Source organism: Tamandua tetradactyla, chromosome 12 (genome assembly GCF_023851605.1).
Source record: "Tamandua tetradactyla isolate mTamTet1 chromosome 12, mTamTet1.pri, whole genome shotgun sequence".
Classification (NCBI taxonomy): Eukaryota; Metazoa; Chordata; class Mammalia; order Pilosa; family Myrmecophagidae; genus Tamandua; species Tamandua tetradactyla.
In genome coordinates, this window is record NC_135338.1 from 41109500 (window position 1) to 41126130 (window position 16631).

General features: G+C 35.6%; 1 protein-coding gene across 1 annotated transcript in view; it reads right to left on the bottom strand.

The window, feature by feature from the left end:
• The window catches only part of SEL1L (SEL1L adaptor subunit of SYVN1 ubiquitin ligase), a 67352-nt gene that overhangs the window by 2370 nt on the left and 48351 nt on the right, over window positions 1-16631 (bottom strand). The window contains exons 15-20 of the mRNA XM_077123236.1: window positions 16269-16356; window positions 15829-15977; window positions 12485-12650; window positions 11848-11922; window positions 10925-11097; window positions 1963-2091 (exon numbers count right to left, since the gene is read on the bottom strand). Coding sequence (XP_076979351.1) covers window positions 1963-2091; window positions 10925-11097; window positions 11848-11922; window positions 12485-12650; window positions 15829-15977; window positions 16269-16356 — 780 coding nt within the window. The remainder of the gene's footprint in view (window positions 1-1962; window positions 2092-10924; window positions 11098-11847; window positions 11923-12484; window positions 12651-15828; window positions 15978-16268; window positions 16357-16631) is intronic.

Consider the following 16631-nt stretch of genomic DNA (forward strand, 5'->3'; position numbering starts at 1 on the left):
TAGAGGATAGGGTGGCAAAAGCAAGAAGTTGGATTTCTCTTTATAGATGTTGGAACAGCGGAGCCTACATTTACATCTGTGTAATATAGGAAGGAAAGTCTGTTCTTGAATCTAATGCTGAAATGGTTTATCAACTTGCTCCAAAAGATACTAACAAAAAAATTGAAGCACCATATTTTTCTGGTCCTGAGTGAAATAAAGTTAAATAGCCCTTGCTTCTATATACATGTTTGGGTTTTCAGAGTTAAATGCTATACTAGTTAATCCACTATTAGGAACTATAAATATGTGGTAGATTGAATTATGTACCCCAGCAAAGATACGTTCTTAACCTTAATCCATATTTTTGTGGGTGTAAACTCATGTGTAAATGGGACCTTTTGAAGATGTTATTTTTAGTTAACTTGTGACCAAATGAACTGTGGAGGGAATGGGACAGTCCTTAATCCATACTATTGGAGGCCTCATACAGAGAGAAATCAGAAGCCAGAAGTCAGAGAAATACAAAAGAAGCCACAACTGGGAGTCAAGGGAAAACTGGAGGAGCAAGACTTTGAAAGGAAGGGATGTCACCATGAAACAGGAGGCAGAGATAAGAGCCAAGAATGCCCAAAGACGACTAGCAGGCAGCACCAGAATACTACAGACTCGGCAAGAAAGCAGCTCTTGCTAATATCTCGATTTTTAACTTCTACCCTCAAAGCCATGAGCCAATAAATTGTTGTGTTTTTTTTAAACTTTTAAAATTGTATAGTATAACAAATATACAAAGCAAAGAAATAAAAAAGCCATAGTTTTCAAAGCATTCTTCAAAAAGTGGTTACAGGACAGATCCCAGAGTTTGTCATGGGCTACCATACGATCCTCTCAGATTTTTCCTTCTAGCTGCTTCAGAATGGAGGAGGCTAGAGGGCTTAAATATATTTTTTTATCATCAATCGACTTTTTTTATTCGTTTTTTGTGAAAAATAACATATATACAAAAAAGCTATAAATTTCAAAGTACAGCACCACAATTAGTTGTAGAATATATTTTAGACATGGGTTACAATTTCATGATTTTAGGTTTTTACTTCTAGCTGCTCGAAAATATTGGCGACCAAAAGAGCAATTTAATTATTCAGCACTCATATTCATTTGTTAAACCCTATCTTCTATGTATAACCCCACCATCACCTTTGATCTTTCCAAACCTCTCTTTAGGGTTGTTTGGGCTATGGCAATTCTAAATTTTTTATATTGGAAGGGTCTGTCACTAATATGGGGTAGGGAGATGGAACTATCGGATGTTCTGGAGAGGCTGGGCTAGGTTTCAGGACTTATCTGGACCAGGAACCCATCTGTAGGTTGTAGGTTTAAACTGTTGCTGTTAAATTGATATTTGCCATAGCAGAAAGGCAAACTAAGACAAGATACTTTAAATAAAATATAAAAATGACAGAATCCCCAAACCACCTCTATATAAGAATTGTTGATTAAAGTTGGTAGTTTTGAAGAGAATGGATAACCCATCTCCTATCTAGTTCTACCATTAGCTTATTTAAATAATGCAAGCTATTTTTAGAGAATAAAGTTTAAGTGGCATTTTAAATATAAGATTCATTACCAGAAGAATCTGAGGTTCAACAGGCCTCGGAAGGTTCTCAGGTTCTTTTTTTTTTTTTTCAAAGGACTGGTCTGAGTCATTGCTAGGCAATTATATGACTTAATGTTTATTGAATTTAGTTAACTACTGTCTCAAATTGCCATGAATCAGTGTATTTTCTAGACCAGAAAATATCTTCATTAGTGAAAAAATGCTTTAGCATTGGGAATTGTTGTCAAATGCTACCTGAAAACTGTGAAGCTGCCTGTGTCTATATCTATAAGGATACTCCTTCCCACCCTACTTTCTAAATACAATTCTCCAGGACAGAGAAATTTACATTTGTATTTTAATCTCAAGAGGCATGGATCACTTACATTTGTTTCCCTTATGTACTGCAAGAAATAGACGACTCCCAATTTGCAGAGTGCTAGGAAGACTGGTACTTGTGCATCTGGGCTGGCTTCAGCTGCCATGTCATAGAAACGTTTTGCTAGATGAATATCCTAAAACATAAGTAATAAACCAAAATTAATTTCTTGTCAAAATGAGTAAAAGTATTACTTGGTTTCTCTATCAGATAATCTTATTCTACCTACCAAGTTTATACTTTATAATGCATTTCCCTTACCTAAAGAAAACACCCAAGCTTTACGTGGGTAAAATTTCTTTAATTATCTAACTACTTAATTTTGAAAAATTTAATTAAAAATTAGAAAATTTAACTCAGTTTTCTTCTATCCAATATCCTATTTGCTGGATATAGTCATATACCTACACACAATACTCTTAACCTTTAGATCTCCAAGGGAAACAACTCCTGGTTTCAGTTTAGAATAGCGATGTTCAAATGGGACTCAGGACTGTCTAATGGATTCTGTCATGGATATAGTTAAGGGCCTCCATTTTTCACAGCCTCAGCTTCCATATGGGAGGATCTAAAAGGGATCTGCCTAAGAATGTCTGTGCACCCAGCAACCTCTCTCCACCTTACAAAAGGCACACCCCTCACCCACTCAAACCTTATCCTTATAGGTCAATAAAGAGATGATCTGAAGTACTGGTTTTGGAGAAGGCTCTTTTAATGGTTAATTATAAAACCATCGGGCATCCTGGGTTTCCCTGTCTTAGACATATTTCTGTAAAGGGTGAAAAATGTTACTATTAATTTTGGCCCAGGACGGAATGCTCTGAATTCAGGTGGGAGGGAGAATGGGTTGGTGGGAGATCTGTCAAGTTTAACTTAACTTCTTCCACACCCTACTATCAAAGAATATTAAACTCTTAATAAGGAATTCTATGACAGAATGAGAAGAGAAGCTAAATACTAAAAATAACTTTTCATGTATGTGAATATAAGCAATTACTTTCAGCTATTCCCTATACTCACCCCTAGGATGTATCATTAGTTAAAAAGAAAATCACCTTCAAACAATGGTAACAGTATGGCTAGGATCTCCAATCCAAAAAATATAAACTGCTCTATTTTTCAAGATTATAGATCAAACTTTTATGTGATTACATAGGCTCTATGTGGATGATTCAACAAGGTAATGAAAATCTATCTTACCAAGTATATCCTCAATTACTTATTCCAAGATAGCCAATCGTCATCTTATTTAATACTTACTATTTTCTAGTTATGCTAGATTGATTAGTTTTTAGCAGTATAAATGTCGCTTTTATTTTAAAAAATAGGAAAAAGGTAGGAAAAGCTGATCATGATGTCTTTTAAAAATTTTTTTGAATGCTGTATGGTGGGGGTCATATTTCATTCTTTTTTCCATGTGAGTATCCCCTTATTGCAGTATCATTTGTTGAATTTTTGTTTGTTTGCTTGTTTATCTGGGAAGTGCACGGGCCGGGAATCGAATCTGGGTCTTCAGCATGACAGGTGAGAATTCTACCAGTGAACTACCTACCTTCGCACCCCCAATCATGGTGCCTTACAAAATTTGATGGAGTTATTCTAATTTTTATATATCATTAATTATTCTCAAAAGCTGAACCCCAGAGTTCCCCCACTCTTATCAAAGAATACTATGCCTTTTATCATACTCTTCATTCAAAGAATTTATATTAGCTATATATTATTTAATATTAAAACTCAAGAGATGAGAAAAGCACATTGATTAATCTTACTTTATAATCTATTCTAAAAACAGATTAAATAATTACTTTCATCTTGACTTTTAGTAAATGATTACTAGAAATATCCCATAAATTCCATAACTTTCATGTGATCTTTATAATAGTCCTTAAACACATATTAAACTTCATTTGAATGAAAAAATGAAGTCAGACTTGCTGACAGAAACTAAGCCTGATTTGGCTGACTGGTTTGACAATAAAGAGTGGCTTTGACAACTAAGCTACATGGCAGAGATCTATTACAGATTGAATGCACTGAGCCTAAAGTTCCAAGATTCTGAAAAAATTGTAGTTATTTAATATTAACATTTAAAATATTGAGACAAATTAAAAATTTACATATTGAAATTAAAATTACTACTTAAATTTGAAAAAATAAAAAGGTATTTTTTAAAAAATGGTGTATTAGCAAATGTATAATGAAATTAACACTATTCCCCCCTAACACTTGAACACATGAGATCAACAAAATGCTAATAGTCAATTTACAGTTCTTGATACAGCCTTGTTGATATTCTTTCCAGAAACTAAGAAAGTAAATGAGTCCGATGATCAAGGAACACATCCTTTTACAAATCTGTGGTTTTCAATTCTTTGTTTTCATCAAAATTATGGGGGGAGGGACCTAATCAAGGTGTCAGCTGATATAGAATAACAATAAAATTAAATTAAATAATTTTTAATGACAGATCATTCTCAATTTTTGGCACATAACTCCAAAGCAGGTTAAAGAATTGAGTGATCTTGCTATAATAAAACCCTGTCCATTTCCCACATTCTTATTTATGTGATCAAAGTTCCAGTTACACATCCATAAAAATGAAAACTAGAATTAAAGCTAAATTCACTCAATGACACATAAATTAATTTTACAAAGGGCTCCACTGTCTCATTAAAAAATGCATTTTCAATATTAACATGAAAGTAAAATTTTATCAAAATTTTGATCATTATATTCATTTGATCAATAGTGTATTACTATTTGATCAACTGACTATCTCAATAATTTTCCTTAATACTTAGACTCTTTTTTTTTTTTTCGCATGGGCGGGCACTGGGAATCGAACCTGGGTCTCCAGCATGGCAGGCAAGAACTCTGCCTGCTGAGCCACTGTGGCTCGCCCAATATTTGGAGTCTTTTTTTTTTTTAACATGGGCAGGCACCAGGAATCGAACCCAGGTCCTCGGGCTCGGCAGGCAAGTATTCTTACCTGCTGAGCTACCGTGGCCCGCCCCCAATATTTGGAGTCTTAACACAGAAAATAAAATTCAAAATATGAATTCTACATTTTTTTTCCAGATAAGTATGACAGAATGGTCTTTAAAGACCTAAGCATTAAAACATAACATTGATAGCATACAATTCTGTGGGAATAGTGGACTGGAAATATAAATCCAGTAAGAAAAGGAAAATATTCAAAATTAAATAATTTTTTTCATACGGATAAATAAGAATTTTAAAGAAAATTCACATAAGAACTTTTTCATAAGATGGTGGCGTAGGAGGCTCCTGGAATCAGTCCCTTCACCAAAATACCTATTGAATGGGCAGAAATTACCTGACTTAACTATTTTGAAACACCAGAATCTAGCGGAACACTATGCAGCATCCAAGAGAGAGGTAGAGGAAGAAGCTGGTAAATGACAGTAAATTTCCCCAAGCTTCATGAGGTCTGCAACCCTGACTCTGATGTAACTTGTTGCTGCCAGGGTGGGAAATAAAGACTTAGTTCTCTAAAATCTGGAAGAGTGTGGACTGACTGATAATCACTGCTTTTGATCAGCTACTGAAGATCATTGGAGACTGGTATGAGAGTGGCGACTATTCCAAACCTCTTCGGGCAAAAGCAGGAGTTTTAAGGAAAGTACCCTACCTTAAAACTATGGAAAACAGTTAAAGGGCTTAGTAATTGGGAAAGTGCCCAGTCAAGAAAACATAACTTCAAAAGCCCTAGAAGATGCTCCTGGCACCCTTGCTGGCTCCTATGCCCCTCGCTCCCCAGTGTAGTATTGAGCCAGCCTGCACAGCAGATGCAGTAATGAGCTAGCCCATTGTAGGTCCCTGACCCAGTTCCAGCAGGAGCAGAATAACCCCTCTGGGCATATTGCAGTGCCTGTACATCAGTATCAGTTAATCAGGAGGCAACCTGAAGGACTGATCTAGGAAATGCCTCTGGGGTTGGCCCTCCCAGAATTTGCCCTCCAAGTAGAAGAGCTTCTTGGTATATTTAAAGCAGTGTAAGAAACAATTAGCCTGGGACAAACACTCTCCTGCTTAAATCATACAACAGCACACCTATGAAAGGAAAAAGATCTATTTCATATAGGGCAGGGGGCTTTTTAATTCCTGTAAAGAGAATTCCTAAGGCCACTAGCCAGCACAAGCTCAGGACAAGACCTGGGCTCTGAAAAGAAAGTGAGGACTTGGCACTTCCCATGTGCCTTGAGCTAATCTTCTTGAAGAAGAGTTCAGCTCTAAAGGAGAGCACTGGCTAATGCAGAGCCAATTTGCAAAGGTGGTGAAAGGTGTTTTTGTTTGTTTGTTTTTTGTACTGGTTTTGTTTTGTCAGGTCCTAGCATGTAAGGAAATCTCTGTCGTAACATGGGGACTATATACAAACTCAAGGAACAGAGAGATCAGGGACTAAACACCAAGTTAACACTTTAAAAAATTAAAATGTACTATGTGCAAGAAAATATTACAAGACAAACAAACAGGAAATGATGGCTCATCCAAAGGAACAGGATAAAAATTCAGAAAATATCAGTGAAGAAGACCAGACTGTGGAAATACCAGACAAAGATTTTTTAAAAATGACCCTCAATATGCTCAAGGAGAAAAGAGAAAATACAGAGGAAGAACTAGAAAAATATCAGGAAAATAATGAATGAACAATATGAAAATCTTGATAAAGGGAGAGAAATTTTAAAAAGGAACCAAATAGAACACTGAATTTGAAGATAACAATAACTGAAATGAAATATTCCCTAGAAGAGCTTCAAAAACAGATTAGAATGGGCAAAAAGAATCAGTGAACTAGAAGATAAGACATTTTAAATGTTTCAGACTGAGGAGCAGAAAGAAAAAAAAAGCTAAAAAAAATTGAAAATAGCCTAAGAGATCTGTGGGACATCATAGAGTGTACCAATATATATATATATATATATATTAGTATAGCTACCCCATATACATATATATATTATGGAAGTTCTAGGAGGATAAAGAGAAAGGGACAGAAGAATATTCAAAGAAATAATGGCAAAAAACTCCTAAATGTAATAAAGATGTGACTAGCAAAAGATGTGACTATGCTCCTCTAAGAAGACTAACAAACCCCAAACAGGATAAACTCAAACAGAACCATGCAACACAACAAAGAGTCAAACTGTCAAATGCAAGACAGGAGAGAGTTCTGAAAGCTACAAGAGAAAAGTTACATGGTACATACAAGAGAGTCCCAATAAGATTTAAGCTCCAGCTTCTCAGCAGACATTAAGGGGGTAAAAAGGCAGTGGGATGAGATATATAAAGTGCTGAAAGAAAACAATTACCAACCAAGAATTTTATATCCTGTGAGACTTTCTTACAAAAATAAGGGAAAGATTAAGACATTCTCAGATAAACAAAAGCTGGGAGAGTTCATCATCATCAGACTTACCCTAAAGGCAATGGTAAAAGCAGTTTTTCAGACTAAAAGGAAAGGAAACTAGACAATGGAATGAAGTGACAGAAAGAAGTAAGGACTTCCAGTAAAGGTACCCCATAATCAAATCATATGGGTATTTTATATTTTGGCATCTAAGTTCACTTTCTACTGATTAAAGTTTCAAAAAATGCAAAAGCTTCAATTGAAATGATAAATCCAAAGTTTGGGAAATACAACGTATAAAGATATAATCTGTAACAAGTACAACAAGTACAGGATCAGTGTATGTGTATGATACTGAAGTTGGTATCATGTCAAAATGATGGCTATATTGGGCAGGCCACGGTGGCTCAGGAGGTAAGAATGCTTGCATGCCATGCCCAAGGACCTGGGTTCGATTCCTGGTGCCTGCCCATGTGAAAAAAAAAAAAAAAAGAAAAGAAAAAAAAGAAAAATGATGGCTATAGATTTAGGATATGAAATTTTAGCCCCATGGTAACAACAAAGAAAATATGTGAAACATATATACAGAAAGAAATGAGAAGTGACTCAAAAATGGTACAATACAAAAAAAAATAAAATAAATAAGAAAGTAGGTGTTAATGGAAGAAATGAGGGAGAAAATGGTATAAAGACCATATAACAGACTGGCAGAAGAATATCCTGTATTATCAGCAGTAACTTTAAATGTAAATGGATCAAATTCTCCAGTCAAAAGGTAAAGATCAGCAGAATGGATTAAAAAGCATGACCCAACTATAAGTTACTTAAAAGAGACTTAATTTAATTTAAATTCAAGACACATTAGGCTAAAAAGTGGAAGGTTGGGAAAAAATATACTGTGCAAATAGCAAACAAAAGAGATGGGGGGTAGCTATACTAATATCAGATAAAATATGAAGTAAAAAAATGAGGGATAAAGAAGGCAACTATATACTGATAAAGGGGTCAATTCAACAGGAAGACATAACAATTATAAATATACATGCACCTAATGGTACAATCCAAAAAATACAAAACACATATTGACAGATTTGAAGGGAGAAATAAACAATTTTACATAAATAGTAGGAAACATCAATACACCACTTTTAATAATGTATAGAAGACTTAGATAGGATATCAATAAGTAAATATAAGACATAAACAATACTCTAAACCAATGAGACATACCAGATATATATATATATATATATATAAACACTTCTTCCAATAGCAGCAGAATACACATTCTTCTCCATTGCATGTGGATCATTCTCCAGGATAGACATATATTAGGTCACAAAAGTGTCAATAAATTAAAAAATATTGAAATCATAAAAGTATCTTTTCAGATTACAATGGAATGAAGCTAGAAATAAAATAAAAGGAAAACTGGAAATTTTACAAATATGTGAAAATTAGACAATACATTCTTAACCAATGGGTCAAAGAATAAATCACAAGGAAATTAAAAAACACTTAGAGACACATAAAAAAGAAAACACAACATGCCAAAATTGAGATGCAGCAAAAGCAGTTCTTGAGGGAAATGCATAGCTGTAAACTCCTATGTTAAAAAAGAAGAAAAGGGTGCACAGGTTGTTTGGTGGTAGAATGCTTGCCTTCCATGTGGGAGATCTGGGTTTGATTCCGGACCATGCACCCTCCTCAACCCTCCAAAAAAGAAGAAAAATCTCAAGTCACATTGAAGAACAAGAAAAGGAAGCTCTGACTAAACCCAAAGCTAGAAGAAAGAAGGAAATAATAAATCTTAGAGCTGAGATAATACAAATAGAGAATAGAAAAATTACACACACACACAAAACAATGAAACCAAAATTTGGATCTTTGAAAACATCAATAAAATTGACAAACCTTTAGGCAAACTAACAGAAAAAAGGAGATAGGATGCAGAAGTTAAGGTGGCGCGCGGGGGGTGGGGGGCATTACTACCCACCCTGCTGAAAGAAAAAGGATCATAAGAGGATACTACGAATAACTATATGCTAAGAAATTATACAACCTAGACGAAAAGGACACACTCCTAAAAACAGACTATATACACTGACCCAATAGGAAATAGATCTCAACAGACCAGTAACTACTACAGAGTTTGAATCAGTAATTAAAAACTTCCTAACAAAGAGAAGCCCAGGACCAGATAGCTTCACTGGTGAATTTAACTAAACATTCTAAGAAGAATAAACACCAATCTTGCTAAAACTCTTCCAAAAAATTGAAGAGGAGGGAAAACTTCCTAAGTTATTCCATGGGGCCAATATCACCCTCAGACCAAGGCCAGATAAAGATACAAGAAAATTATAGACTAGTATCCTTTGTGAATACAAATGCAAAAATCCTCAATAAAATACTAACAGAACAAATCCAACAGCACATTAAAAGAATTATACACCATAATTTAGTGTATAAATGTAAAAATGGTTCAACATAAGAGAAACCATTAATGTAAGACACCACATTAATAGAAAAAAGGAAAAAACCCACATGATCATCTCAATTGATGCAGAAAAGACATCTGACAAAACCCAGCACCCCTTATTGATAAAAACTCTTTGAAAATTAGGAATAGAAGAAAACTCTCCCAATATGATAAAAAACATACAGGAAAACTCACAGCTAATACTGTATTCAACAGTGAAAGACTGAAAGCTTTCCCTTTAAGATAAGGAAAAGGACAAAGATGAAAATCATCACCACTGTTATTCAATGTTGTACTGGAAGTTCTAGCCAGAGGAATAAGGCAAGAAAAAGGAATAAAAGGCATCTAAATTGAAACGGAAGAAATAAAACTTTTCCTATTTGTAGACAATATGATCCTATTTACAGAAATCCTGAAAAATCCATAAAAAAGCTATTAGAGCTAACAAATGAATTCAGCAAAATGGTGGGGTACAAGATCACATGCAAAAAACTGTAGTGATTCTATGCACTATGAACAATGTGAAGAAGAAATTAAAAATTTCATTTACAATAGTAACTAAAAGAAAATCAAATACCTAGGAATAAATCTAACCAAGGATGGAAAGAACTTGTATACAGGAAACTATAAAACATTGCTAAAAGAAATCAAAGAAGACCTAAATAAATGGAAAGACAGTCTGTGCTCATGGATTGGAAAACTGAGGGTACTTAAGACCACAGGTCTAGAAAATGTTAGACTTCATTAGGAAGGTATAAGTATCAGAAATAAGTTTTTCAGCAGCAAATATCTTCATTCATTCTCAAAATGATTTAGGAACAGCATTTGGCTATCTATGTATAGATAGTTTCTCAAAGAAGGAGTAACCAAGAGAAGCAGAACTGCATTTCCATTTTCATCAGTCTGTTTTAGCTTAATATCTAAATACAACAGTATGGATATTATTATATGTGTGTATGCTACAAGATGAGAGAGATGCCAGGACAGTCTTTTGAAGTATTACAAAACCATCTTATAACTTTATGGCCTAAACTCTGAGCAAGTTCCAAAGAAAGTCTACTTTGCATAAAAGTACAGATACAAATATTATTCAAATATTTGTTTTGAAGCCATACCCACCTGTTTAATGCCTAGTCCTTTCTCATGCATATATCCCAGATTAAACATAGCTTGTGCACTGTGTTGTTGCTCAGATGCTAGACGATAATGAATAAATGCAGTCTCGTAATCTACATCAGTGCCAAATCCATAGAAATGGTAGTCTCCAAGCTTAATTCTAGCCACAGTATAGCCTTAAACGAAAATTAAATGCAAAATTACCATATATAAAGTGTTTAAAAGAGACCAAATTGTTATTTCTCCTCCTGCCAACATACTTACATAAAACAAATGTTTTTAATTGATAGTAAACAAACTGTATAACAAGCCCCTCAGCTATGCTATAAATTCAGTAAAAATTTAAACTAGAAATGTAGCTGTTTTGCAGAAGTCTTTGCAGTAGTCAGGGAGAGGTAAAAGGTGGGTGATCTTCTCTATTTCACTAATAATATTCTTTAAATGAGCATTCTCTAGTTCCAGCAGGTTTTTTACATTTTTGAAACAGTTCAGTGAGAGACCCCTGTTTAAGCTTGGAGAAAAGACAGGTAGACAATGTTGACAGGAATATGTATGAGAAAGAAATAATTTGAAATAAAAAGATTGGGACAAAATGAAAGTTCTTCTGGGTTGTAGGCTGATGTTCTATTAAACATTTTACTCAAGGCTCATTTTATACCATATCAGCCTCAAATTAAAAACCAAAGAGTAAATCACAGTGTGACATAAATGTCCAATACAAATATTTCTTTGTAATTCAATTTAGAAACTCAGGATTAGAATTTACATTTCAATAAAAACCAATCATGATACAAACAAATTAAGCAATAGTATTATACCTGTCTAATTTCAAGGTGCTGAATGACATGATTTAATCTTTATGGGAGATAAAAAAAACAATAGAGAGGTCCCTGGGCCAAATTCTTATCCTAAAACTAACCCCTCACCTTGAGAGGCAGCCCTGTTCCAATGCAGCAGAGCTCTGGGATAAGTTTCATTCTCACCTACAATGGTTGCTTCTCCTACAGGGAAAAAATAAGAAAATATAAGTTAAACAACATTTAAGGAAATACACTAGACTTTTAGGCTTTAGCTGCAAACTAGGGTGATAAATGGGACACAATTTAAACAAGAATTAGAATAAAACAAGAATTAAATTAAACAAGTATTAAAATTAAATAGGTATCAGAATTCTGAGTTCAAATGAATCATTGGATTCAGGATAGCACTATTTTCCTAAACATGTTTTATCCTCAGAACCAGCAATGAAACTAATAATTGAGCCACTCCTAAGGATTGGCATTGCTGAAAATAAAACAATGTTTTCTTATCCACTGTATTTTGGAGAATGTATTTATTGAAAGCAGTCAATGTTATGATGAATGTGAAATCTATTTCTACTGTTAATTTTATAACACTAACTTTGATGGTTTAGAGACCTGAGATAAAAAAAACAAATGTGTGTATTGTTAAGTTCCATTTGAAACAATAAGGAAGGTTTCTTTGTGGCTTTTCTTTTTAACAGGTTAATTTGATGTAAACCTCCGTAATCTAAACCTAAGGCAGGACTGAGCTCAACCTTACGCTGATCAAGAATGAAGGCCGCATTGCTCTGTGCCACCTCATAGCCTTGTTCAGCCAGCAGGAGGTACTGGATCACGGCAGCATTGTAGTCGCCATCTTTATAGCTGTTATAGGCAGTCATAAGCCGCTCAGACCAACGGCCTCGTTCACATACATTCTTAAACAACTATGAGAAGGGGAGAGAAAAAAAGTAAATGAAAAATAAGAAGTGGAAATCTATAACAGAAAATCATTCTTGCACTTTGGCTACCTGTGATTCTTTTTTTTTTTTTTAAATTTTTTTATTAATCAAAAAAAAGAAAAGAAATTAACACAACATTTAGAAATCATTCCATTCTACAAATGCACTCAGTAATTCTTAGTATCATCACATAGATGTATGATCATCATTTCTTAGTACATTTGCATCGATTTAGGAAAAGAACTAGTAAAACAGCAGAAAAAGATATAGAATGTTAATATAGAGAAGAGAATTAAAATAATAATACTAATTATATATATATAAAAAGGAAAAAAAAACAAAAACAAAAGACACAAACACACAAACAAACAAACAAAAAACCATATTTCAGGTGCAGCTTCATTCAGTGTTCCAACCTAGTTACATTACACTTAGGTATTATTGTGCTGTCCATTTTTGAGTTTTTGTATCTAGTCCTGTTGCACAGTCTGTATCCCTTCAGCTCCAATTACCCATTATCTTACCCTGTTTCTAACTCCTGCTGGTCTCTGTTACCAATGATATATTCCAAGCTGATTCTCGAATGTCGGTTCACATCAGTGGGACCTTACAGTATTTGTCCTTTAGTTTTGGGCTAGACTCACTCAGCATAATGTTCTCTAGGTCCATCCATGTTATTACATGCTTCATAAGTTTAGTCTGTCTTAAAGCTGCATAATATTCCATCGTAGGTATACGCCACAGTTTGTTTAGCCACTCGTCTGTTGATGAACATTTTGGCTGTTTCCATCTCTTTGCAATTGTAGATAATGCTGCTATAAACACTGGTGTGCAAATGTCCATCTGTGTCTTTGCCCTTAAGTCCCTTGAGTAGATACCTAGCAGTGGTATTGCTGGGTCGTAATCCATTCTGCCATTCTATGTCTTTTGATTGGGAAATTCAGTCCATTAACTTTTAGTATTATTACTGTTTGGATAATATTTTCCTCTACCATTTTGGCTTTTGTATTATATATATCATATCTGATTTTCCTTCTTTCTACACTTTACTCCATACCTCTCTCTTCTGTCTTTTCGTATCTGACTCTAGTGCTCCCTTTAGTATTTCTTGCACAGCTGGTCTCTTGGTCACAAATTCTCTCAGTGACTTTTTGTCTATAAATGTTTTAATTTCTCCTTCATTTTTGAAGGACAATTTTGCTGGATATAGGAGTCTTGGTTGGCAGTTTTTCTCTTTTAGTAATTTAAATATATCATCCCACTGTCTTCTAGCTTCCATGGTTTCTGCTGAGAAATCTACACATAGTCTTATTGGGTTTCCCTTGTATGTGACAGATTGTTTTTCTCTTGCTGCTTTCAAGATCCTCTCTTTCTCTTTGACCTCTGACATTCTAACTAGTAAGTGTCTTGGAGAACGCCTATTTGGGTCTATTCTCTTTGGGGTGCGCTGCACTTCTTGGATCTGCAAATTTAGGTCTTTCATAAGAGTTGGGAAATTTTCAGTGATAATTTCTTCCATTAGTTTTTCTCCTCCTTTTCCCTTCTCTTCTCCTTCTGGGACACCCACAACACGTATATTTGTGCGCTTCATATTGTCATTCAGTTCCCTGATCCCCTGCTCAAGTTTTTCCATTCTTTTCCCTATAGTTTCTGTTTCTTTTTGGAATTCAGATGTTCCATCCTCCAGTTCACTAATTGTAGCTTCTGTCTCTTTAGATCTACCATTGTAGGTATCCATTGTTTTTTCCATTTTTTCTTCTTTGTCCTTCACTCCCATAAGTTCTGTGATTTGTTTTTTCAGATTTTCTATTTCTTCTTTTTGTTCAGCCCATGTCTTCTTCATGTCCTCCCTCAATTTATTGATTTGGTTTTTGAAGAGTTTTTCCATTTCTGTTCGTATATTCAGCATTAGTTGTCTCAGCTCCTGTATCTCATTTGAACTATTGGTTTGTTCCTTTGACTGGGCCATATCTTCAATTTTCCGAGTGTCATCCATTATTTTCTGCTGGTGTCTGGGCATTTGATCAGATTTCCCTGGGTGTGGGACCCAGCTGGTTGAAAGCTTTTTCTGTGAAATCTCTGGGCTCTGTTTTTCTTTTCCTGCCCAGTAGGTGGCGCTCGTGGCGCTTGTCTGTCTGCACGGCAGTCGGCCTGGGAGACCGCGCGTGGAGGCGGGGGTCGCTGGCTGCCGCGGCTTGGGAGAGTGCCGGTCCTAATTGCCCAGCTGGCCCGAAACGCCAAGCGTGACGGGAGGGCCCCGCTATCCAACGTTCCCAGTCAGACCGGGGAGCCACGTGCGTGGAGGGGACCCCAGTCGCCAGCCGCCCTGGCCGGGAAAACGCGCGCCCCTCGGGTATCTCACCGCAGCAGATTCTCCCTGCCCGTTCAGCTGTTCCAGAATGGGGTACGCTGTCTTTTTGGTCTCTGTCGTGACTCCGGGAGCTGTTTCGTATTGTTTCTGTTTCTTTAGTTGCTTTTCTGGAGGAGGAAGTAAGACCCGCGCGTCTTACTAAGCCGCCATCTTCTCCGGAAGTCTACCTGTGATTCTTAAGCCTGCTTCTTGAATCTCTGGCAGCTATATTAAATCTACACAAACTTTTGAGATATTTACTTGAAGTTTTCACTTAGTCTTTAGAAGACGGCAGGTTCATAAAAATAACAGCAAACAATTATACACCGTTTACTCTGTGCCAGGCACTGTTCTCATGATTTACGTACATTAACTCATTTTTAATCCTCACATTAGCCCTACAAGGTAAGTCCTACTAATAGCTCCATTTGGTAAGTGAGGAAACTAAAGTACAGAGGTGTAGAAACTCTTCTAACTACTCTAAAGAGCTATGTGAGAGCCAAGAAGAAAGTCTGGATCAGGAGACATCAGCACTCCCCTGTGGAACATTCATTCACATATACCTTTTGCCCGAGGTGCTAGAGATACCGCAGACAACAATATCTGATGATTCTAATAGGGAGAGACAAACTAAATGAATAAATATAATAGCGGACACAGACCCTCAGAATCTTCCCTAAATACATCAATGCCAGTAGGCCGAGTCTATTTCTTCTCTAGAAGAAATCATGCAAAGACAACCAGATTAAAAGGGTAGAGTTTCCCAGTGGACAAATTAATTTCCTCTATACAAATCAGCAGGGAAGACCTTACCTCCACTGCAGTGTGACACGATCGCATCACGCCTGTGCCACTGGCATGCATCTGTGCTAGGTTATAGAAAGCCAAGATATGGCCTCCCTGGGAAGCCAAATTAAAATATTTCAAGGCCTGCTTATAATCCCTCTTGACTCCAATGCCATCTGTAAGAAAAACCACATGAAAGGTCAGTAATAGTCTTAAGATTTAGTTAAGTATCAGAGCTTTATATATGAGGAGTAAAACTAATGAAAGTCAGAGTTCTTATTTAGGAAATATGTGAAGCTGATTAATAACTATAACTTACAATGAAAGCCAAGATGGACAAATTCAATTGGGAGAATAGTAATGGACAGGAATTGAATAGCTCCCATTTCCATATTATAGCGCCATCTAGTGGAAAATAGGGTAATTTAGATCTTGGTGTATCTATCATTAATTTCAATGTTACTTACTATAGTACATAGAGCCAAGCTGTAGTTGCCCATCTACCCAGCCTTGTTCAGCAGCCTTCTGGAAATACTTCAATGCCAGATCATAATTCTGTAGAAAAAGAGGTCACGTGACCAGAAAGCTCAAAAGGCTGATCTATTCAGAAATTTGGAGATTCATTCATTAAAAGGAATTAAAGCACGCTTATAGAATACCTTCAAAGAGACATTAGAAGGATTACCTCCTTGTTTTTTATAACATACAGATGGGCATAAGGGAGATTAGTATTAAAGACTGTGAAGAAAAGCAAATAAGGTTTTTGTGAAACAATTTGCATGTTAGTGGTGTTTAGAAACATAAACACCACTGGGACACCAGGTTAGGAA